Source organism: Paramormyrops kingsleyae, chromosome 9, assembly GCF_048594095.1.
Source record: "Paramormyrops kingsleyae isolate MSU_618 chromosome 9, PKINGS_0.4, whole genome shotgun sequence".
In the NCBI taxonomy this organism is placed as follows: domain Eukaryota; kingdom Metazoa; phylum Chordata; class Actinopteri; order Osteoglossiformes; family Mormyridae; genus Paramormyrops; species Paramormyrops kingsleyae.
Window position 1 is genome coordinate 23358221 of NC_132805.1, and position 26165 is coordinate 23384385.

Sequence of the window (26165 nt, forward strand, 5' to 3'; positions counted from 1 at the left end):
CTTGTTACTTATTTACTTATATTGCACTTAAATGTATTACAATGCAAGAATCTGTATTTCAAAATGATTTCTTCATTTTTTAGAAAAACTTCTGACAAATGTTATGTTTTATCTCTAAATATGCTTGAAATGATACTTGACATGATGATACTTTTCCTTTAAAATAAATATTTACAGTTTGAATTTGAAACCATGTTTCGTTTTAAACGCACATACTTCTGTTTGCACAGTTCTGGGACAGACCCAGCTTGAACATAGAAATCCAATGCAATTGCGAACATCTGGATCATTAGGGGAAACATACAGGCCAAACATATAAAGTTTTTAGATATAATTATTTAAAATAATTTTCCACCCCCCCCCCCCCCCCACACACACACACACATATATTTTGGGGTGTTTAAGAATACACACATGAGCCCAAGCATTATAACCATGTCGGGATCAGTCCCTGCCCTGTCTGTAATTTCCCCATTTGGCCAGCAGGTGTCGCTGGCTGTCCCATTACTTTCACTAAGTCAAGTTCCTTTCAGTCCCTACTGTTTCCCTCTGGCCCCTGAGCTGCCGTGTAGCTGACTCACTTAAGTGTGTGGCTAAAAAACCATGCCAGAGGCCACCCTCAATAATGTTGGAGATTTTGAGTTTTGTAAGATCCCTTGTTAATTATTTTATACTGTATTTGTGTTTCTGTATTAGTTCTGTTTTTTGTGCTTTTATTTTTAGTTTTATCCCTGTTGGTATTTAGTTGTGTACTTACTGTATGTCCTGTTTCACCTATGTTCCCAGTATCTTCTGTGTAGCGCCTAGTCCTTAATGTGTGGTTCATTGTTTCTAATCCACACCTATTCCTTGTCTAACCTTCATTACTTATGTATATATGGGCCTACCCTTGCCCTGTTCCTCTGTCAGTCACTGTAGGTCTGTATGTGCTGTAGTGTTATGAGTGTACAGTATGCTTATGTTACTTGCATGGGTTCCCTCCACAGTTCTTTGTGTTTAGTTTAGCCTGTGTTAAGACCCTGACATGTCCATTTTTCTTTTTGTTTAGTGCAGCTTGTAATGAAGTCCCCTTTTTACCTAAGCTACAATGAGGAGCATTGTGCATCATACCCATTCCTGACCAACCCCCCTCACGTCAAGTGAAACATTTTGACTCTCGTAAAAACTGTAAGTGTCAAGGTCTGGGATATGTGAGATGGCAAGGTAGCATTCAGAACTCATAGTTGCAATGTTGAAAGCAGAAGAAATGGGCAGGGATAAAGATCTTAGTGACTCTGAAAAGGGCCAAATCATTATGGCCAGAAGACTGGGTCAAAGCATCTCCAAAATGGTTTGTGGGGTGCTCATGGTAAGTGATGGTGAGTACCTACATGGTTGCTGAAATTTAGGGACAGCAGTTAGCCTAATTGTATGGCCTTGGACTAGGAGAAATCCCAGGGAGAATATGCAGACTCCACACATACAGAGCAGTAGTGGGATTTGGCCCACAAACCCTGGTGGTATAAGACAACATTAAAATGTGACCCTTGCTACCTGGCGACAGGAAAGGTCATACCCTCTGGGCAGGGACAGATTATGGGTTGTGTGGGCCCCTGGGCAAAACGTTCACGAGGGCCCCCCCCCCCTCAAAAAAAAAACAAAAAAAAAAAAAACACCAGTATTGTCTGGGATGGCTAGTTGCTACGTCATCATGCCACTTGTGGGTCCAAACTAGTGCGGCGTACCGTGTTGTAAAAGCAGAATGATGTTGACAAAACTATCTTTTGCCACTTTTTACCTCGGAAAAAGTGAAAAGCAGGTGGCTTAAGTTGATACAGTAAGTTGGATCTCAAATTATAATCAGTACAGCCTAATGCCATTACCTCACGTTAATGTTAGCACCAGGTTACCCATCTCTGTTTATAGAGACAGGTAGCAACGTAGCACAACCAGATCGTACCATAACAAACATTATTTGTTTGAATAATCCAGAATGTGCTAGTTCGAAATAGAAATGGGAATGTCTATAAAAGTGAACCAAAATGCCATGTACCTGTTATAATCTGCAATTGTTGCTTTGCAGCTTTCCCAAAGAAGACAATTACATCCTCGTAGCTAGGGCCTCCTCATAATCAGAGGGCCCTCTAAAAGCCCCCAAAGCCCCCATCCTCCCTAGGACCCCCTGGTAGCCAGAAGCCAGGACCATAATAGGAGGGCCTAAGAGGGCCTTCTAAAAGTAGGCTCCCATGCACCCATTTCCCTTTAAAGTTCCTATAGCAGGGTCGGGGGCCCCCTGAAAGCACTGACCCCCCCCCCCCCACCACCACCACAACCACCACAATTCAAGGGCCCTTGGCAGCCAAACGCCCTCCCTCCATGTTTCCATCAGAGGTCCTATAGGGTCAGGGGCCCTTGTAGGCAGAGGATCAAAGAATGTAGGCCCTCTAAAATAGACAAACGAAAATACATTGTTGATAAGCGTTGCAAATTGTTTTGGGCTAGGGGCCCCACGGGCCCCCTGCACCCCAAGGGCCCCTGGGCAGCGGCCCCGCTGGCCCGGTCCGTAATCCATCCCTGCCTCTGGGTCAGTTGTGTGACCACTCCAGGGATTTAATTTCAGAGCAGATTACAAGATCACTAACCAAAAATACAGTCCCTTGTTAATTGTGCATAGGGCTCCTCTTCATAAGCATGACTGCATCACTGTCCATTTCACAATTTATAAATTTAGAACCTTTGTGGACCAATTGCAGGTGAATAAGGTTTTAAGTGTTTTCAATTGTCCAATTACAATTTTGTCCTGTTCCCAAAAGCAGCTACAGAGAGAATGATATTCTATGGTTTCTCAAGTGCCTATGGCAAATATTTACTGATAAAGCACACAGCAACTAAACGTTTTTTAAAAGTGACTCACTGGGGGGGGGGTTGGACATATGGTCAGTAAAGGACATTTATGAGAGCAGACAGACTTCAGCTTTACACCACAATGGGGAAAGCAGGAGCTGGTCCTGTGGTTTTCTTTCTTCTGATCTTGTCACAAGGTAACTACAGATTTATCTAAACATACTGTATATATTCATAACTCAAGGTCAGGAATATAGATAATATATAAATTATTATATAATTCTCAAATTTTGCATTAAATATTCAGTATATGAATAACAAATGACATACATATGTAATTCATTTTTTAATAACTTATTTTTTCAGTGAGCTATATAATCACAAAGTTGTGTTTTATTAAGCAATATAATGCAACTTGTATGTTAGTTTGGTAAGTTCCATTACGCAGCTACAGAAGAAAAGTATGTTCGGTAATGGAAAATTTCATTCTAACTCACAAGCAGTATTTGGCACTGTGATGGCTGAATAGGAGCTGTAGCCTCATGCCTCCACGGTTGTGGGTTCGAATCCTGTCCTCACTCTGTATGTGTGTATGTGAAGGGAATCTGCATGATCTCCCATGTATGAAATAGAGCCCATAGCATTGGGAATTAAGCCAGTTCTTGGTTTACTCCCAAATGTAGATTTGTTTCTCAGGAATTATCCTGAGTGTGATATTTGATATGTACACGCTAGTAAAAATCACTACAGCTGAACTCTGAAAGTAATCAAAATTATTCACACGTCAGTTGGTGTGGAGATTTTCCATGACTAGGACTTCAGTAATAGGAGGCTGAGTCAGATGACATTTTTCAGTTTCATTTTTGCCACTTGGGTGTTATTCAGATTTTAAATACAGGTGCATTCTGGGTATTTGGCAGCAAGTTAGTAGCAGAGGGAACTGGTTAAGGTATTCTACATTTTTTCCCTTTGTTGTCTTAATCCCTGAAGGGCGAGATCCTCAAGTAAAATGTGTAACATGGTTGTTTTTGAGCAATTAAGTCTAAAGAGAGGCCTTAGTTGTGTTGTTAAACACGGTACTTAAGAATGTAAGAAACTTAAATTTAGAAATGAGAGGAAGCCATTCAGCCCATCAAGCTTGCTTGGGGAGAACTCAACTAATACTGTAGCTTAAAGTTGTTAAAATCCTATCTAGCTCAAATTTAAAAAACCCCAAGAGTATTCCATACTCTAACTACATGCTGTTTAAAGAAGTGCTTTCTCAAGTCAAGTTTAAAGTACTGCAGAAATGGACAGTAACAGTGTCAACTTGAACAGACCAAGTGTAGTAACTACTTGTATAGTGAAATGACGCTTACAGAGGTAACCTCAGCTTCTTCTTTTCATCCAGCTCTATATGCTGTAAAAGTGACACCCTCCAAAAGCCCTGTGTGTGCTGGAGACAACATCACATTGATTCTGTCTCCTCCAACAAATACGACAAATGGATTCTACACTCTCAATGATTTTGGGATTTTGATGTGGTTTGAGAAAGAACAACAAACAACCGGTGCTTTTACTGGCCGGGCCTCCATCAACACCAGCAGTGGGATCCTGTCTCTCTTCTCCATGACCGTTGCTGATTCAGGACTATATGTCATGCAGAGTTTCTCTCCTATTAGCTTTTCAGCTAATACCACATTAACTGTCTTGGGTGAGTTCTTGCTCAACTAGCATATATTGAAGACAGCATCTTAAAAATCAGTATAATGACTAGGCATTTTCCTTAAAATATCTTTAAGGAAATGTATCCATTGTTTAAAATCTTTTGCTGTTTTCCCAGTGAAAAGTTAATATTGCATTTTTTTTCATGAGCAAAGTGCTGGTTAGAACATGATCCTTTTCATTTGACAGTTTGTAAGTACTGTATTGTATGTCCTTGACTTTGTACCTTGTTTGTTTGGCGCTATATGTATATTTGTCTGTGGACTATGTTCTAGCTGCTGTATGCACCAGAATCTCCCCCTGAGATCAATAAAGGGTGTCTTAATCTTATTGTGTACACTGCCATCTGAAGTTGGTAACCGTTTTATGTTTTCACCTGCAGAATCAATATCGATTGTGACAATAAGAGTCAATTCCACTGATCTAGTGGAGTTCAATGACTCTGTCAGCCTGACATGCTCCGCCTCCGGCTCCTCTCCTTCTTATCATTGGCTCAACGGCAGCTCTGACATCATAGTCGGTGAACGAGTTCATCTGAGTTCTGACAATCAAACTCTCACCATATCCAGCATTCTAACTTCTGACAGGGGGCCCTTCTATTGTTTTGTAACCAATGCAATTAGTAATGGCACAAGTTCTCCTTTATATCTTAATATTAGCTGTGAGTATGTTGTATGTGTGTCTTATATTATATTTCTTGTAAAGTCAATTAGTTAGATTTAAATAAAGCATATTTTCCCCACTTTCACAGATGGTCCAGTAAACCTTACCTTAAAAATCAACGGGTCAGATAAGGAGTTCTTCTACACGGGATCAAACCTTACCCTGTTCTGCTCTGCTCAGTCCAGCCCTCCTGCACTATTTCAATGGGATTTTCACATTGCTACATTCAGAAATGGACCAGAACTCAGGCTGGACAATGTACAGGAAAGCCAGAGTGGCAATTACACTTGCCTGGCTAATAATGCCAGAACTCTGCGATATATCAGCAAGACCGTCCCAATAATTATAAGTATGTAAATTATTCTAATAGTTTTTATCTATCCATTTTTGATAACTGCTCACCCTCTACCGGGTTATGAGAGCCTGGAGTCTATCCCAGGAAGCAGTGGGCAATACCCAGTGGCCACCATCAACGTCTTTGGGCCATTAATAAAAGCCGCAGCCCCAAAGGCTTGAGAGAACACTGCTAGCTCCTAAGGCACTATACTGCCCACAGGTATAGAGTTTATGCAACACAATAACACATGCTATTCATGATACCAGGCAAAAATAAAAACAGCCTTCATTTGTTCACACTTGGTCACAGTCACATGCTTCTGTTTACTATAGCATTGAGAGCTGAACCTCAGCGGTCATCTAGTCATTTAAATTAGTAAAGAGTTAACCTTTGAGGCCCAAAGGAGAGTCTTGCTCAGTCTTGTGGTTCCGTCTTTTTTCCTCAGGGCAACGTGGATCAGCGTCAGTGCATGAGGGACTCGGCACTTGCCTTCTCCTCAGCCTGCTTATCGCTTCAGTCACTCTGTGACCTCCTTCGTGACAGGGACTCTCAACCAATGGCAGCCTTATATGTGTGCAGATATTGTAACACACCAAGCTTACATTATGTTTGCATATAACCAACTTTTATGATGTTGCTTATGTATTTTAAACACACCTCTTGAAACTATTTAGGCTTTAAAATGACAATATAAATGCAACTCCAAATATTTTGTACCAACACATGTTTATCTCCTGTGTGTATACATGAACACAAATACATTATTCCAAATGAAAGCATGACTGAGCATAATTTTTTTTCTGTTCTGATTTAATCCATGTTTTCCTAACAAATTTATATTTCTTAATGTTTTTAACAGATGTTAAAAATGTTTTTAAAACAATCATCTCTTTGCTCTTGTTCCACCTACTGAAAACTGTACTGTCAAATTTGTCATTGAAATGATCATTTGATTTGAAATTTGAAATATGTCGTAGTGGTTTGTAGTAACACATATATCACTAAGTCAAAATGCATATCAATTAACAATATTTGTGTAGGGCTAGTCAATTTATTAAAGACTAAACTAATTTTAGATGATCATTTTTGTATGTATTATCAGGCCTGTGTAATATGTTATTCCTGTTTTTCCCATCCATCCTTCTATTGTTAAAAAACAAAATGTAACAATGTATTCAAACTGATGTAAGTGAAAATTCTTGACAATAAACAATATGACCTTTTAATATGTATCGTTCTCATCGCCCCCACCCCCAAACAAACTGGGTAGCCCAGACTCAGTGCTTCAAAAAATTGACATAACCTTAGCTCTGCTAGGATAACATTGTCCAAATGCAATGGAAATTTTCCAAGTACAACATATAAACTGAGATCTTCCTCATTCTGCACGGTGTGTACTACCATTACATGTCAAGGTTCTAAACAGGTAAAGGGTTATTTTTTAACAGAGGTATAACATATGTGCTTCTTTATAAAATCCCTTATAAAACACGCCTGCAGTTCACCACAAACAAGTATAGAGGCAAACAGACAATGATAAAATGTATTGGCCCACTCATTAAATCTGAACTCAATTATAAAAATAAAGAAGGGAACACCACTGGAGATGAAAGAATTTATCTACAATGTAAGACCAGGGGTGTCCAATCTTATCTGCAAAGGGCCGGTGTGTATGTGGGTTTTCACTGCAACTCCCCAATTAGATTATTAATTAGAGGACTGATTGGCTGAAGAGTCCTCACACCTGGGTTTGAACAGAATCTACAGGTTATCCCAAAAACCTGCATACACACCAGCCCTTTGCTAATAAGATTGGACACCCCTGATGTAAGACAGTTCTTTTCTAAGTTATGATTTATGAGTTGTATCAACATATGTATAATAATTATGTCTTTGACATCCCCTAATTGCTCATATTGTGTGGTTTTGTTGTTTGTGACTCCTTTAATGTACTGGCAACTTGTCCAGGGTTTCCCCCACCTTCCGAGGCTCTAGGTTCAGCGTGACCCCGTGCTGCATAATGATACCCTCTAGAGTGGTTCCTTGAGATATACGTGTGTGTGTGTGTATGTGTGTGTGTGTGTGTGTATATATATATATATATATTAGGGTGGCCCTAAAAAATGAATTTCATAACTTTCTATCTCTCCACCCATAAAGTTGTTCCATTTCATAAGAAAAGTAACTGTGCAAATTTTTGTTGCAATACAACAACATTTAGAGGTGGCCCCGGCCAGCTTTATTTCTAAAAAAATGCATTTTTTTTGCAAAAATCGGTAGGAGTATCTATACTCTATAGGGGTGTCAACTGAATGACAGATTTACTGCATTTTACTTATTTATTGAAGTTCTTGCTACAAAAATCTGAAAAAATCTGACTTTTATTTTTTTATCATTCTTGAACAGAACATGGTAACACAAATGAAGTTGCTGGTGAAATTAGTATTTTACAGCAGTATATACCTAGAAAGACTGACTGGGTCAATTGACGTAATGTCATGCAAATGAATTAGATAACCAAGTCATAATAACAATAACATAATAGTCATAACACCATCACCGACAGGGCAACTTGAGAGAAGAGTCAGCTGTCAAGTCACGGTCGCTTGTAAACGCAACAAAACTGTCACTACCAGTGACACGTGCAAGCGTCCTGTTTGCGGCAAATGCTTGGCCAAAATATGCATGAGCTGTCAAACGAAAGCTAACTGAAGCTAACTTTTTTCAGATTTTTGTACTGTAGCAAGAACTTCAATGAGAAATAGCAGTGATTTTGTTTGATTTGGGTCAATTGACCCAGTCAGTCTTTCTAGTGTTAACAAACACTTGACCAGGGGAGAAGAGCAGCTCCAGTTTCTATTACAGGTTGTGAGTGAACATCGTCGCCAATTCCCTGACTGCAGGAAGTCGACTCTTCTGAAGAAGAACTGAATGGGTTTGACTATTACAGGAATAGTACTAGTGACTAGACTACAAAGTGCAGATGGGAACAAACTGCAAATGCTAAGAATGGCATAATGTAGCAGTTCAGACACTGTTTGCTATTTACTGAAACCTTACATTGTTTTACAAGCAGCAGCAGCACAGTATTGCTAATAGACAAATTTAATGCCAGCAAATTTTGTTTTCTGATGTTAGAAGGTGTTTAACACTGTCACTGTTGAGCAATGAGCATTAGTGAATTTTTGCTTTCAGTAATGCATATGTCTTTACTCTTTATTGAATATGCCTATTTTGTCTCGTTTTCTTTCCAAATAAATGCAACAGGGCATAGAATGTGAAGGAGTATCGATTTCGGTATAGAAATTTAATGTTGCAACTTTGGACTGCGAGGGCCACCCCTAAATGTTTTTAGATTTGGAAAAAACTTTACACATAATATTTTCTCAACTAACTGAACAACTTGAAGGGTGGAGAAGCAAACTTTCCGAACATTAATTTTTTACCTACATAAGAAGGGCCACCCTAATATATACTGTATATATATATATACACATACACACACACACATATCGGGTGAACAAATCTTTATGGGGACCGCTCATTCATTTCTATGGGAAAAATGCTAATGCTAACTATGACAACCTTAACCCCTGCCCAGCCCTAACCATAACCATAAGTAACCAAGCAAAATACAAGAGTTTTTGCATTTTCAGTCATTTTATTGCAGTCAGATTTTTATTAAATTGAATTTTCCCTTATGGGGACCAGGAAACTAAAATGTTTTTTATTTTATTTTTTTTAAATAGGGTGTGGTTCTTCATCATAAAAGCATTAATTTTTTTATGAAACACACACACACCTGGTATCTTGTTGCATGAGATTACAAAAACGTATAAGGTTATTTTTAGGAGGAAAATGAAACATCTCGTTTTATATAATGACATCATCCTATTTTTAGGAAGTTTTGTACATCAAATCTTCCACAAAAATGGCCCCTTCATCTCAAACCAAATTTCACATAACATGTAACATGATTTAGTACTCTTGTGGAATCAACTTATTATTTTATCTGTAATTTGTAATAATTCACTGCCAGGTTGTGACCCTGCATAATATAAAATGTAATGTGACCCAGCAGTAATGGCACCCTCCATATTTGTTTATTCCATTATGAAATACTTCAGAATTCACCTTGCAGCGCTGTGATATCTGAATGTCACCAGAGCTATGAGAGGTTGTTTCTTTGAGATAATAATGCCCCACATGACATTGCGAAAGAATACATACCATTGTGAATTAAGCCAGGTGCAGGGCTGATAAAGGCAGAGTATAGGCGCGGTGAGGTTAAATCCCTGAGACAGAGTCCCTTGATGTTTTTTAGCTTGGAAGATGAACTTTCCTTTGGCCCCAGCCCAATTTATCATAAGGTCAATTCAACAACAATAGCTGCAATTGATGTTAAAAATAGTCTGCATTTTAAGGGAGGGCATTGGAATATGTACTTGTGTTGAAAATATTTGTTTAACCAACGCACTGATCTGTACTGTCATAGAACTTCCATGAACATACCTTTGTGTGCATTTCAGAAAAATGGAAGCACAATGATAGGGTGTTGGAGTTTTGATGTGGTATTGATAGCGGAGGAGAGGTGTTCTTTTTGAATCATCTGGCCAATGCACCATGTGAACTGGTTAAATATTAGCTGAAGGGAATGAGAGTATCACCCATTTTTGCATGTTAGGAGAGGGCTGGGCTACCTGATCATGTTACAAGTGCCTCGTTTGTGTGTGACAGACTTTTATATATAAAAATCTCTCCCAGCATTAACCTAAGACTGTCACAATGACATGCCTAATGCCAAACGGCCACATTCTTTCCGTTTTTAAAGGACTGCATGACATGTCCTTCGCAATAATTTATATTTTAAAAACTGTAAATGGTGGATTATCTGCTACTGATGTATGGTATTTCTGGAGTGTTGACAAAATAGAAAAAAGTGAACCGAATCAAACCTAAAACCGTGACCAGCAGCCATGATTCGAACTGAACCATGCATTTTCTGAACTGTTCCACCCCTACTGGGTAGAGGTTAAGGCTGTCATGTTGGGACTAAAGTTTTGCGCATAGTAATGTAGAATAAATGGAGAGTCCCCACAAATATATAATTACAAGTATATTTAAATTTGCATACTCTATTCTATTTCATTTATAATTTATTCTACAACCCACCTTCAGCACGCCATGCATTAAGAAGTCGTCGACACTGTATAGGTGTAAGCTGCTCTGGGAGATCTTCCTCTTTAATGAACTGCAGGTTATATTTTGACTCTACTCCAACAGTTGCCAGCCTGTTCAGGACTGATGTCAGTTTATCTGCTGATAGGCCAGGTAATACCAGCAAAAACATCTTTTATTTCATCCTCTGATACAGACATGTTACTGTAAATCTGGAAAAGTGATGGAAGATTATTACTGATGTGTCAAACAGCTTGTACTCCACTAATGGATAATAATCAGGGAGGGCCTCTTGTCTTACACAAATATAATTTGCCCCCTGATCTAGTTCTGTTAGGCAGTGGACACCCAAATCAACAAGCTCCACAACCTGTTGTATTTCCACCACAAAGTAAGCAATATCACTACAATGGATCAAAATCAGCTTGATGTAACCCACATGTAGGCCCGTTTCATCTAGTCTCAGAACAACATACATTCTTTTTTTGTACTTTGTACCTCTGATTATAGCCTCATTGGTGGCTACAGTAGTTTCTGGTGTAACTGAATGTAACAGTTGCTGCCTTGATGCTATCGTTATAGTCGTTGGAATGAAATTCTGTTCCATTTTCTGCTTGAATTTCATTTGGAAAACAGCTGCCAGCCCTCAGGTATGCTTGAAGCAGCTGATGTCTCTCTGCTAGAGTAAAACACAGGTTCTTAAAATTATGTAGTTTCCTTGCAAACTGTTTAAAATATGAGTGCTTACTTTCAAACGTCAAAGTCCAAAGACGAATAAGAGGTCCAAACTGAAGAGCTCAGGATAGTGACAAAGGTAATGGTGCTTTGGTTGAAGGCATCTGATTGAAAAAAACTCAACTCTGGATTGGATATACTCTTCAATAAGAACATTCAAATAGGCAACCTGATCAGCAGTAATCCTCTGAGAACATACATACAGCACAATTTCTCTCAATATCAAAATCAACTTCCAAACATTACTTTCAGAAGGATTTTTTATCCTGTCCCCGACCAACAGAGGCAACACTCTCAACAGGCACCAATTTTGGACAGCATGTAAACTTTCTCACTCCCTGGAATAAATTCTGAAGGCTTGTCACTTGCTTCACTGCCAAGGTAGGTAAACTGGCTAATGTGTCGGTTCAACTGTGCAAAACTGAAATGCTTCTCTTGATCCACTAAGTGGTTAATGTAAAGGGCTAAGTCTGAAGAAACAATTCACTCAAAAAGAGCATGTACAAGACATAGTGGAAGGCCTGGTTGGCAAATGTGAAAATAACTCAGCTGGTTAAATATAGAATCAAATTTTATGCCACACAATGAGGTTGTGTTACTTGCTCTCTGGTCTTCCACGTGCTGCTGATAGGACTGTTTTGTTCTTCTTGAAGTTATTGACAATGGACTACTCTCAAATGTTTGCCTGTCTATATCACAGAACCTACAAAAAAAGATGCTCTTGCTGAAATTTTCCACAAAGCCACCAATGCTGTGAGATCCAAGATTATCTCCAGCAATGGCAATAAGGCCAGCTCTTATATGTTTTCCATCTTTCAAAATAAGGCCATTATTCTCCAGATCTTTCAAGTCTTTTATCAGTGGAGTGAGAACCTTTTCCTGGCCGAAACGCTTAAAGTCTTGTTCCCTGCAGAGGAGAACAAGCTGCATGTGATCAACACTTGACCTGTTATACAGGTAAAATGTCACCGAGAGTCAAATAAACTGCTAGGACCTTGTGTTTTTTCCGAGCAGATCCTAATGGATTGACCACTTCAAATGCATCTTGATAGAGGATCAAGGATAATGCTGATGGGTCTGTTTTAAATAAAGCATTATTTGCAATATTCTGTCCATCCCATATATCCTCTAACACAACTTGAGCAAAGACATTGTAAAGTTTTTCAAAACTCTGAGTGCACTTTTTCATACTGTTGTCTGAAGGCATCAGAACTTAACAGTGCACTGAGAGTACATTTTATTGGCACATACTGTGCAAAGCATTCTGTACCCGAATCATTAGTACCTAAATACAAAGGTACTGGCTCAACATAATTGAAGCTGTTTTTAAACACTGTCTTTCGCCGCTGATCTGTACTTAAAATACTATTGGAATGTTTCAGTATATCTTCATTTTTAACCTCCTCAAGTACACTTGTAATTGTGGAATCAGGCATTGAGGAGTCCCTGACCGGGTTAAAGAGAGCTGCGTGGTATTCAACCTTGGATCTAGCCAGTAGATACTGGCAGGTTGAAGTACACCCTGAGGACAAGGAGAAGACAGCGTTTGCCACCCATCTTGGTCTCTACCAGTTTGAACGAATGCCCTTTGGGTTGTGCAATGCACCAGCCACCTTCCAATGCTTGATGCAACGTTGCCTCGGGGAGAAGGTCCATGACTACTTGTTAATCTACTTAGATGATGTGATTGTATATTCGTGTGATTTCAGGTCCCATCTTCAACATCAGGAGGGTGTGTTTCGGCGGCTGGAAGCACATGGGCTGAAGCTGCAACCAGAGAAGTGTAGGCTGTTCCAGAGAGCGGTGCGTTACCTGGGGCATGTGGTGAGCCAGGAGGGGGTGATGACGGACCCAGAAAAAACGGAGGTAATCCGGGAGTGGCCCGTCCCGGAGACGGTGTGCAAGGTGCGGTCCTTTTTGGGGTTTGTTGGATACTACAGGTGGTTCATCCCGGGTTTTGCTAAAAAGGCAGTGGCATTGCATGGATTGCTATGGGGAGTGGGAGCGGCCTCGCGGCAGAAGGTGGTGTGGACTAAGGACTGCCAACAAGCATTTGAGGGTCTGAAGCGTGCCCTGGTCGAAGCCCCTGTCCTGGCTTATGCCGATTACACGCTGCCGTTTTGCCTATATACGGACGCCAGCCTCCAAGGATTGGGGGCTGTCCTCACCCAATTGCAGGGTGGCAGGAGAGAGTGATCGCGTATGCAAGCCGGAGCCTACATGATGCCGAGAAGAATGACCAGAACTACAGCGCATTTAAGTTGTAGTTGTTAGCGCTCAAGTGGGCGGTGGTGGAAAAGTTCAAGGACTATCAGTGGGGGGCCCAGTTTGACGTGTATACAGACCACCGCCCTCTCCTGCACCTTAAGACTGCTAAGCTGGGTGCCGTGGAGCAGCATTGGGCTGGCCAGCTAGCCTCCTTCGAGTTCGAGTTGCGAAATAAACCTGGACAGGAACACCAGAATGCTGACGCTTTGTCACAACGACCTGGAGGGCCATTAATGGCGCAAGTCGGTGCTGGTGAAGAATGGGCGGAGTGACAAGGGCGTGACCCAGATGTGACTCGCGTGCGAGAGTGGGTGGCAACTGGGGCTCAACCCACCCTAGATGAACGGCAAGCATTGTCTGGGGCTGGACGATGCTTATGGGAAGAACGTGATGATCTGAAAGTGGCAGATGGAGTGCTACGTCATCGGGCATGGGCAGGGGGCTAAGAACGTCGGAGAGTGGTGGTTCCGGCTGAAGAGCGGAAGCAGGTATGGCATGACTATCATGGAGCCTTGGGGCATGTTCGTGGGCGGCGCATGATGGGGGCCCTCAAGGAGCGTGTGTACTGGCCCGGAATGTGCCGAGACGTAGAGCGGTGGCAACAAGAATGTGGCGAGTGCCTAGTGGGTTGCCCGGGCAAGGGTGAGTCGGTGCCGTTAAACTCGGTGTTGACCACTTACCCTTGGGAGGTTCTCGCTGTGGACTTTTTGTCACTGGGCCGGCACGGGGACCCGTATCCTTACCTGTTGACTGCAGTCGATTTATTTTCCAGCTTCGCCTTTGCTATCCCTACCTGAGACCGGACGGCTGAGACAGCAGCCCGAGTGATTTGGGAGGAGGTGTTCAGATGCTACGGGTGTCCGGAGTGCTTACTATCTGACCAAGGGCCAGCGTTTGAGTCCCAGATCCTCCAAGAGTTGTGTCAGGTGTATGGGTGCACCAAGGTGCGGACAACGCCCTATCGCCCCCAAGGAAACGGGGCATGTGAGAGGTGGAACCAAACAGTCCTCCAGTTGCTTAACAAGTTTTTTTTTTTTTTTATTGCCCACCACCACCCCCCCTCTTCGGAGGACAACTTTATTTTACATTACATTCAAGAGCAAAGAGTGTGGCCGCTCCGAACTCACCAGTACCGTGGAAAAAGGAAAAAAAGAAAAACAAGGGGGGATACAGAAACAACAAGCGTAACAATAACAAACATCAATCAACATGGGGAGAGGGGGAGAAAAAAACAGAAATAATAACACTAATAATGTAGGTGGGATGGAAAAAAATTAAGTATAGGGGAATACAAAATACAAACAACCATAAGAAACATAACACTCATCAAACAACAAAAATTATAACAACATCGGTGATAATAATAATAATTAATAATGTGACAAATCGGTATTATATACAGTATATGTAGCATACACACACGTGATCTTACCCTTATATATGTATATTTCAATTCCTAAATCTATAACATACCCTAAAAAGTAATAATAATAATGATATTGATCGCATAACCATTCTTGTATGCATGTGCAAGTGTAGGTGTGACCTGATTTATCATTGGATGTGCTGGCATTTAATGCCGTCAGGGGAGGTGGCAGCATTCCCCCCCCCCCCAGGCCCAAGGTGAAGGCAGGAGAACCAGGCAACCGAGGCCACCCTACCGCCCCCCCGGCACAAGGGCCCACAGCCACACATCCCCGAGACAACCACCCGCCAAACCCGAGAGGGAGCCCGCGAGGGACTAAGGGGGCTCCAACCCCCATACAGGGAGGCCCACAGAGGGAGGACGGGTGGCGAGCCCCCCAGCCCCACCTGCAACCCGCCCACCAAGGCAGGCGGGTCCAGGGCCGAAGGGCCCCACCAACCGGGATGACCCCCCCCCCCCCGGCGGATGGCCCCCCACACACCGGAGGAGCCCCAGCCCGTCCCCCGGCAGGACGGGCCACCGCCCACCGCAGCGACCCGGCATGCCTCCCCCACCAATACTGCAGGATGATACAAAGGGGGCCCATACAAAGAGCCCCCCGCCCAGCCCAGACCGAACCCCCCAATCCGCCTAGCAGGGCCCAGAGCGTCCCAAGATTCCCCGGACTGCCCGCCAGGGCCCCACCACGGCGCAGCAGAGCCAAGCACCACCTGGCCCGCGGCCCAAGAGAGGAGGCCGCCCACACCCGCCAGGGTCGCCCGAACCCCCCCATGATGGGTCTTCCACCCGGCGGGCCACCCCATCCGCGTAGGGCCAGAGACAGAGAGTTAGGGGGGGCCCCTCGGCCCCAATCCCCTCCCCGACCCATGTTGGTGTGAAGTGTGCATGTACATGTGTGAGAGAGTTGTGTGTTTATGTCTACAATTAATTGCTTAACAAGTTGCCCACGGTGGAGCATAGCCGGTGGAGGTTCCATCTGCCTGAATTGGTGCAGGCCCATAATTGTACGCCACATAGCAGCACTGGATTGTCGCCGTTTTGGGTGCTATTCGGGCGCCAGCCCCGTCTGCCCGTGGACCAGCAGTGGGGGTGAGTGAGGCTGAGGATGCGGTTGGAGAGGGAGGCTGGGTGAAGCAACATCGGTGATGACTGTGGCAAGCACGAGATGGCAAGGGCGGCAACAGCGCCAAAAGGGGGATCAACAATACCAGGGCCCTGGCCATCAGAAGTGGGTGCTGGCGCCGGGGGAGCGGGTCCTGCTGAGGAACTTCTGCCGGCGGGCTAGAGGGAAGGTGGTCCCGTTTTGGCAAACTAGCTCGTGGGTGGTGGTGAGGCAGCGAGATGCCGCGACCCCGGTGTTTCAGATCCGACCAGAGGGGAAGGACGTGCCCCTGAGAATGATCCATCGGCGCCACTTGAGATCATGTCCCACTGGATGGAGGGCGACGGCCCCTGAGGCGAAGGGTGAATGCGGAGGGGTTAGTGTCGGTCCTCAGCCTGTTGTGCCATTCCCTCAGGGGTGGCCAGGTAGGTGGGTAGCTCAACCCGCGATAGGGGCTGGTCAAGCAGGTGGTGGGCCGGTGAACCCACAAGGTATGGAAGTTGAAGGGGAAGGTGTTGCGGCGGTGGACCAGCCAGTGGCAGGGGCTGGTGATGGTCCAGAGGGGGTGGTGGACCTGCCAGCATCTGAGATAGGCGGGAGTGAGATGGAGGAGGTTGTGGAAGAGTTTCCATCAGCGGCATCGCCTCACCGGTCCTCCAGGGCCAATTTTGGGGTGAAGCTGGCCCGGTATGGGGAGTAGTGCTCGGGACGAGCTGTTATTTAGTGGGGGGAAGTGTGGTGTCCCGGCGCGATGGGTGCCATTTTCTTGTTTGTTGTCTTGGTGACGGTGTGCCTTTAAATGTGTTTTACTCTGGCAGCGCCTGGGACAGTAAGACGGGTCCTGTGCAGCCCCGCCCCGAGGACAGTGGATTGGCTGGCGGAGCTAACAAGCTAGCGGGGCGGGATAGGGGCGCTTTTTAAAAAAGTGGCTGCCAGGATTTTCAGGGCGCGCTTGCTGGGAGAGGGACATGCGTGTAACTGGACCAAAGGACTAAATGTCTTGGTAATGTAGCTAAGTTGCTGTACTGTTGGACTGCGGAGATACCCCGGTCGGAGCGGATTACGGCGCGGTGATCCGAGTACGGGAGGAGGAACCAACGTCGCGACGGCAGCAACAGCTACGGGGATTTGTTGTTCCCCTTTCCTCTGTTTGAGCGCAGGTCCAGAGAGCAGCGAGTGAGCTGTACTGCTGGTGACGGCGAGCGGAGACAAGGGAAACGAGACTGATTGTTGGACAAGGGGCGAATGGACAAAAAGGAGAGCGAGAGCGCGACTCAGGCTTACAGCGAACGCTAGCCGGCACACAGGGAGGTGGTTTTGCCCAGCCGAGTATGCGGGTGTCCAGCCGATAGTGGCTGAGTTGCTCAGCGGGTGTAGTCTGAGGGGTGTCGGTTCTCTGCCGCCAGGACCGGAACGCAATGGAGCGAACGACGGGAGCCAGCGGAACGGAGCGGCAGCCGGCGGGGTTGGAGAGATGGAAGAATGCCTTCACTGAGCTGCTGGCATTCAGACGCTGACGGGGACAGTGAACAAGTCCAGTATGGATTATTTCAGGGCTGTGTATCCCAGGACTGAGCTTTAACCGAAATATACCGGGCGCTGCCAGAAGGGTTTCGAACTGTCCGTTGTAATGAATCGATTCTAAAACCGATTCTATGATTAATTTTTTTCCGTGTTTTTTTGCACCTGATCATATGACTCAACGAATTGTGGGATCGGATAATAAATCTGTCTCAAGGTTACATTGTTTGACAACTTAGACAGCGCTGGTGTTCAACAAAAATGTTCAGCTTGACTATTCACAATAAAAAAGCAATATATAAGAAGCAGAAAGGGTGTCGATGCTTAATAATATATGTGTATATATAGTTCTTATTTTCTTTACTTAAGCCAAATTCATGTGCATGAGTATCAAGGACTACATCACAGTTAACAACAACTGCAATATTACCAATAAAATCACACATACCCATACAAAGAGCATAAGTAAACTTGCATACGTTGTTGTGTAAACGTCAAAGTTAATAAATATCTTAGTTTGTTCTTTGATGAAAGACGTATAGTTTTATTATACAGAAATGCAATAATTTACTGTTGTGATGAATGATGAAGAGCTGCTTTTATTTTATTCCTTTTAACAGCGTAACTGCATTTCCGCAGTAAACGCCGCAAGGGCTCTTGGGATCGGTTCGCGAACCGTTCGTTTGATTCACCGACCGAGTGTCCAAAAACCCGTAACTTCAATTCGTTCATCGAACAGGCTCTCGGGTTTTTTGGAGTCAGCGAGTTAGAGACCAGGTACTCGGCCGTTCGGGTGTTCTCAGCACCAGACGGAAATCTACAAACGCAAAAGTGACAAATGTAACTGACGAACATAAGAATAAACTTAAAAGTGATAACACAAGCGCAGACGGAACATGACAAATAAAACCGAACTTACGGGGGATGCTTTTGGATGTTGAATAGCCTAAGATCAGTTTTAAAAAAAAATTTTAAACCGATTCGTTCAGACTTACGAATCGGTTCAACCCTTTCACTAAAAAAACCGAGTTAAAAAGAACAATTCGTTCGCGAATTCGGCCATCACTATTAAAGACTCCCAGTGTCTGTTGGTTTTCAAACGGTCTCCGCTTCGCTACTGTAATATCTGCGGAATCACGTTAGCCTGACACAACATGTTATATTACGGTTACGGCACACACGTAATGTAATTTGCCCAAATTAGCTTTACTCAGGGTTCTTGCAGGTTTCAGTAAGTTAAATGTAAGACCTTTTTAACCCCCTGGGGTCTGGGCCCGGCCTCTTTTCCACTTTCGGGGTAGTCTGACATGCCTTGACATTTCAAAATATTTCACCTATCTAAAAAACATTTATCCCAAAGTGTTACATGTGCTTTTATTCAGCACAAACTCAGCACCAATAATCTGAGACCACTTAGAAAAAGACCACTAATGGTCTTTCTATATCACGGATTTTCACCTATCGCTGATGGGTCTGGAACGTAACTTCCGCGATAGGCGGCGGATCCAGACCCATCAGCGATAGGTGAAAATCTGCGATATAGAATTAAGACCATATACATAAACTAGAATTGCAATTCTGTGTTATTAATAATCATATATATCAGAACTGTAATACGTAATACACCTTACATATGCCATGAGGTAACAATAAACTTGTAACTGTGTAAAATCTGGATGGAAAAAAAAACATTAGACACATCAGGAATCAAATGTTTATTTTTTTTAGATAAGAGATACCAGCCTAAAAAAACTAAACAAAAGAAACCAATAAAACCATTGTAATATAATTTAAAACCTCTAACTGTCTGATTTTTAGCTGTACGTTTACTGAGTCACGCAGCACAGTCGCCGTGAGATCGGGTGAACGAGGGTTTATTAGAAGGGAGACAAAACAGGAACATCGAAGAAGCGCAAGACAGACGTCAATGACCGGACTGGGGAAAACATACCTAAGGCAGACTTAAATACTTTAGACTAATGAAAACAACTACAAACAGCTGATAAACATGGGGAATCCACATGGGTTAACGAATGGGCACGGCACACGGGAGGAGCGGAGGAGCGGGGCATGACATACTGCACTTTTTCAAAAAGGTTTTTTTTTCATCTTATTCCCCTGTGTATGATAATAAATACTCGCCTTGCCTTACCATAAGGAGACCAAGAAACGATCTCCTCAAGACCACACGAACAACTAAAAACTATATGCTGGAAACTAAGACATTCACAAGGTAACTCCATGAAAAGCTCTGTAAAAGTAGAAATGTGTATTTTACGGTAAGATAACGTGAGCCAACTGGCTAGTATAGTTGCCTTAACTGAAAAAATTCACTCCAGTCATCAGAGAAAAAAGTTACTAATGCACTACATCAAAACATTTACATTGCAATAATGTATTGCATGTCTTACGTGCCGTAAGTTCCAGGGGGAGCCCTGCAGAATCTCCGGACTTCCCTCCTTCGTCATTTGCCGGCTGCATCTTGGCTCTGCCTCCTTGACTGGACCCCGTCCACATATCCCCTGATGCATCACGCTTCACTTCCTGGTTCCTGTGAAGAAAAGACCGCGGATCGCAAACTTCGGGAGCTCTGCTCATTGTTTGAATTATCTTTGGTTTGCTTATTGGTTTGATTATCTGTGTATGACTGTTTTGGTTTCTTGGTTTCTGACTTTCTGCTTTGCCCTTTTAGTACCTTTGCCTTCGGTTTGTTTGTCTTCTGGGGGGTATTCCAGAAAGCAGGTTATGTGACATACCCGGGTAAGTTTAAGGGTAAGTTAGTGGATAACCTCATCTTTCGGTTCCAAAAACGGAGGTTAACTTTCTGGGTATGTACGTAACCATAGCAGCTTACTCTCTGAAGATAACCTGCTACGGAGCAGGTTATGTTCCAGGGTCAGTTTGTTGCAGAAGGTTACTGAGCATGGCGTGCCCTTTTGATGACGATCCTGTGGACTTGGAGGCACAAATTATACAAGGTTTTTTTCGCTGGGAGAGAGTTATAAGACCGCGTATTGATGTCTTTTCATTTCCTAATGATTATTTGAAAAAACGTTATCAGTTTTCAAAAGAATCGTTAATTTACTTAACATCTCTTGAAACCGCATATTGCAAATGTCACAAACCCAAACCACGGGTCTGCGCTTAGCACAGAAAACATTCTGTACATAGCACTTCGGTTTTTTGCGTCAGGGCATTTTTTGTACAATATGGGCGACGCAGAGCATGTGGGAAAGGCAACTGTGTGTAGAGCCGTTCGCACAGTATGTCTAGTACTTAACGCTTCTTACACACGTTTGTACAGTTCCCTGTCCATAAAGCTCTGCGTGTTATTAAAGAGGAATTCCACAGAGTGGTAGGTTTGTCCTTTGTAGTAAAATCTATGATGCATATTTAATATGTAGTCATGCTATTTATATCTATACATGTATTCATCCTGCACACACACACACTTGATACTTCCATATATGACTTTCTATTTCAGGGTTTCCAAATGTAATTTGGAATAAATGTAATACATGTATATTGACAATAAAAGGCATTCATTCATTCATAATTGGGTGCATTGATGACACCTACATTCCTATTAAAGCTCCTTCAATAAATGAGGGAGACTATGTTAATAGGAAATCTATTCATAGTATCAATGTGCAGGTAACTTGATTTTGTATCCTTAATTTTTTGCCTTGTTAAAATCATCAAACTCATTACTTTTTTCCACTAACTATAGGTAATCATTACAGGACAGTAGCCTACAATGCTGGTTACCACTGGTTGCCCTCAGATGGGGTGAGGGGAGGTGGTGGTGGGCCCCCACCAGTTAGACAGGCTTCAGCCTTTTTTCTATTAGCTACATAACAGAAAGAATATACTAAATCGTGTTTAATAAATAGTTCAGTGATCGTGTAATCAAATATTACCTTTTTGCGGAATGTTTTTGTGTTTCATTTTGACTTGGCTCAAAGTTCTTCTGGCTCCAAAAGGATTACACCTTATTAAATAAGAAACCATATATTCCTAGTCGATACACATTGTTATTTTAACCTAAAGAAATGAATGGCAGGAAAAGTAAATGCTTTCATAGTGATTTAACAGTCAAAAGGATGCGGAAGGGGTACGTGTTTAATTATTTTGCATTGTAATAAAAGGGGAGGCGATGTCAAATTTGCAATTTAATACACACGCATTTACTCTGTTATTTTTTGCCAAGCCAACTCTCTTTCTTTAGCCGATGCAGCCGTATTGCTTTTATTCATTATTATTGGCTTGAATTCCTCATATGTGTGCATTAAAACGTCCAACTCCGCCTCTGTGAAGTATGCCGCTCTCTTTTTTTCACTTTGATTTTCCATTTTGACTCGTGAAATCGGCGATCTATTGAAAACGTCTTTATGTATGCACGGTGCACGCGCATTAACTCTGGGTAACCAATAGGAGGTTGATTGAACTTACTCTTCTCAGGTGTTTTGGAACCGACATACTCATGGTATGCGGGTTTGGGGTATATCAACCCAGAGGTTAAGATTTACCAAATGGTAAGTTAACCAAGCTTTCTGGAATACCCCCCTGGTCTGCACCAGTGTCTGCGTGGTAATAAAACTACAAATTGGTAACCTATCCAGGCTTAGTCTAGTGGTTAAATCCAACATAAAAGAACCACCAGTGTTCCAAGGTGATGGGAGAGACAGCTGCTCCATTCAGGAGTGGATTGACCAGATGAAAGTATATCTGCGGAAAAGCGAGCGTTCCCAGTCTGAGCAGATCGATGAGATCTTGGAGCATCTGATGGGCAGAGCAAAGAACATTGTTAGGGTTGTTCTTAAAAGTAACTCTTCCTCTCCTGCTGTTGTCAGCCCAGAGGCAATTTACTGCACCCTGAGACATTACTTCAGTGAGACTCCCGTATCATGCCTACCGTTGGCTGACTTCTATTCCATACTGCCTGCCCCTCAGGAATCTCCTGTGGATTATTGGGTGAAGCTCAATATGGCGGCTGAGGTAGCCCGCCGACACTTGGATCAACAAGGGAGCAGAATGGAGAACATGGATGGCGAAATAACAATGATGTTCATCAGGAACTGCCCCGATGCTGACCTTGCCAGCATGTTTAAGTGTAAGCCCATAGGTAAATGGACTGTGTTGGAAGTGCAAGAGGCCATCGATGAGAACCAGAGAGGAGCTCAGTCAAAAAAGCCCTTTTCAAATATGTCTAAACCCTGTGCGTTCCAAGTGGCCACAGCCATGGCTGTTACTGACTCCCCAGACACTGACAATGGTGAGTGTGTTCGTGTCAATGCGGCACATGGTGCTCCAGCTAAGTTCGGCGAGGCCAAGTTGGGTGAAGGTGCTGCTGCAGAGTCTGGTACGCTGGAGCGTGTTCTCAACATGTTGGAAAGGGTGCTTGAGCGAACCACCCAGCCTCCTGCAGTCATTCCAGCCAGATTCCAGCCTTCCTCATGGGGGCAGCACACCCTTTGTCAAGTGTGCGGTGACAAGTCTCATTCCACCCGCACGCACTGTATGAAGGAGAAGCGATGCCTCATCTGCTTCGAAGTAGGTCATCAGCGAAGAGAATGCCATGGAGCAGTTGGCCCCACTGCCCACCCAGCCAGCAATTCACGGAACCAGGGAAACTAGGTGACTCACATTTGAGAGGGGACGATGTGAGTGTGCAAAGTGAAACCCTCGGGATAGATGACAATATGTTCAAGTTCGAAGAAATTGTCGCAGCAGCTTCCACCCACACAACAGTGTTGTTTCAGAATGTAATGAAGTTGGATAAAGTAGACAGTCTTTTCTATGTGGATGTCTCTGTAGGGAGTAAGATCTCTTTACATGCTTTGCTGGACAGTGGGTCCATGGCATGCACTATGAGCGAAGAGGCTGAACAGAGGCTGCTGGATGTGGAGTTAGTCTCAAAGCAAAGTGTAGTTCCTGCAGATGTCGTTCTTGTGGGCTGTGGTGGCGTTCAAGTGCGTCCCAAGCGTCTATATGATGTAAATATGGAAGTGTATGGCCATGCAGTTTGTGTACCCACATTGGTTGTGCCTGGGCAGCAGGACGAGCTGATTTTAGGCACAAATGTCATCAAATACCTGCAGAGTAAAATGAAACTGATGCCATCTTTCTGGCGCTGTCACCCAGCCTGAGCCTCCCGAAATTCCGGAGATTTCACATTTCTTGAACATGTTGACCGGTCTCAGTCGGAGGAGGGGGAACAAAATACCTGATGTCCTAGGAACTGCAAAGCTAGCCCGTGCTGTCACACTACTCCCCAAGCATGAGCACCTCGTGTGGGCTAAGCTACCTGTGACCTCACCTGTATCTGAGGGAAGTGCCATCATAGTGGAACCACCAAGAGCCAAGACGCACAAGAAGGATGTGATCATTGGCAGAGTAATAGCCACCATGACAGGAGACAGATGGGTACCAGTTAAGGTTTTGAACCCAAGTCACATGCCCATAACCCTGAAACGAAATACAAAACTAGCTGACGTTTATCCATGTGTGGCCATAGAAGACCTCGACATGACCATCAAGCAACCATTCGGTGAGACAGTCAAGGTACAGCACCAAATGGCGCAAGTTGGCGCAGTGGGCGCCTCCACAGTTCCTTCGAACTCTAACATCAGTGACGTTTTGCAGCAAATGGGATTGGGAGATTTGGATATTGATTCGTGCGAGGTATCGTCTTATTGGAAGACTCAGCTGCTGCAGTTGATTAGAAGATATGAGGGCGTGTTCTCCAAGAACAAACTTGACTGTGGAAGGGCCAGAGATATCATCCATCGTATCCATCTGTCCGATGACAGACCGTTCCGGTTGCCTTACAGGCGTGTACCCCCAGCACACTACCAGAAACTTCGGCAGGTGCTGACAGAGATGGAGGAACAAGAGATCATCAGGAAGTCTAAGAGCGAGTGGGCGTCCCCCCTAGTGCTTGTATGGAAGAAGAGTGGTGACCTCCGCGTCTGTGTTGATTATCGTTGGCTGAATGCCCGTACCATCAAAGATGCGCACCCCTTGCCCCATCAGGCAGATTGTCTAGCAGCCCTCGGAGGCAATGCCATATTCAGTGCTATGGATTTGACGTCCGGTTTCTATAATATTGCAATGGCGGAGCAGGATAAAAGATTGACTGCCTTCACAACACTAATGGGTCTCTATGAATTCAACAGGCTGCCACAGGGTCTGTGCAACAGCCCTGCAAGTTTTATGCACCTGATGATGAGTGTATTTGGGGACCAGAACTTCATGACTCTACTCTGCTATCTGGACGATCTGTTAGTGTATGCCCCGAGTGAGGAACAGGCCTTGGAGCGGTTAGAGATGGTCTTCAGCAGGTTGAGTGCACATGGGTTGAAGTTAGCGCCGAAGAAGTGCCACTTCCTCCGGCGGAGTGTGAGGTTTTTAGGGCATGTGGTAAATGGGAGCGGTGTTACAGCTGACCCTGACAAAGTGAAAGCCATCTGTGATGTGGAGGAAGCAGACCTAATGATGGACGACGGAATTACTCCATCTCAGCGGAAGATTAAATCATTCCTCGGCATGGTAATGTACTATCAGAAATTAATTCAGAATTGTTCAAGTATTGCCAAGCCGCTCTTCACGCTGATCGCCACGCCTCGAGGAAAGGAGAACACATGGGGAGCTGCTTCATTCAGGAAGTTAAATCCAAGTGACTGGAGACAGGAGCACAAGGAAGCTTTTCAGCAGCTGAAGTCTGCACTTCTAAATTCTGTTGTGCTAGCGCACCCAGACTTCAGCCGGCCATTTATCCTCTCTACAGATGCTTCCATGGATGGACTGGGTGCTGTATTGTCCCAGGTCTCAGAAGAGGGGAGTAAGGCTCGACCAATAGCTTTCGCTAGCAAAGCGCTTACTCGTGCCCAGTACCCTGCTCATCGTTTGGAGTTCCTGGCACTGAAGTGGGCCGTTTGCGATAAGTTCGGACACTGGCTGAAGGGTCACCCATTCGCTGTCTGGACAGACAACAACCCGCTTACGTATATTCTAACGAAGCCTAAGCTTGATGCGTGCGAGCAGAGATGGGTTGCCAAGTTAGCCCCGTATGACTTCAGCATCCAGTACATACCCGGCAGGAAAAACGTAGTAGCTGACGCACTGAGTAGGCAGCCATTCGTCAGAGCACGGGTCAGTCGGAGATTAGTGGAAGAACCCTACAGAGCTTTGCTAAAAGAAGCTGAACAACTTGAAGAGAGTTTGATTCAAGACACTTTTAGACTGAGTACTAACTGTCAAGCCCTGGTTCAGCCTTCTTCTGAAGATTCACAGTGTCGTTCATTCGATAATGCCGAGGTGTCTGCCATTCTGACGAGCCATGTGGGGTGGAGCAAAGCATCCAAAGAAAGGGTGATCTCTTGGCTGGCACAAGATGTGGAACAGCT

The 26165-nt window shown here is 43.9% G+C and overlaps 1 protein-coding gene across 1 annotated transcript; it reads left to right on the plus strand.

Moving 5' to 3' along the window:
• Nucleotides 1-2930: 2930 nt before the first annotated feature.
• LOC111842861 (cell adhesion molecule CEACAM1-like) lies at nt 2931-6740 on the plus strand. Its single transcript, XM_023809902.1, has 5 exons — nt 2931-3020; nt 4214-4516; nt 4910-5188; nt 5279-5539; nt 5973-6740. Exons 1-5 carry the CDS (start codon nt 2933-2935, stop codon nt 6053-6055), a joined length of 1014 nt encoding a protein of 337 aa, XP_023665670.1. The 5' UTR covers nt 2931-2932; the 3' UTR covers nt 6056-6740.
• The last annotated feature ends 19425 nt before the right edge of the window (nt 6741-26165 follow it).

Coding starts and splice junctions, on each gene's coding strand:
- LOC111842861 (XM_023809902.1), top strand. CDS start 2,933: ATGAGAGCAGACAGACTTCAGCTTTACACCACAATGGGGAAAGCAGGA. Junction 3,021..4,213: donor TCTTCTGATCTTGTCACAAG/GTAACTACAGAT, acceptor CTTTTCATCCAG/CTCTATATGCTGTAAAAGTG. Junction 5,189..5,278: donor TTTATATCTTAATATTAGCT/GTGAGTATGTTG, acceptor CCACTTTCACAG/ATGGTCCAGTAAACCTTACC.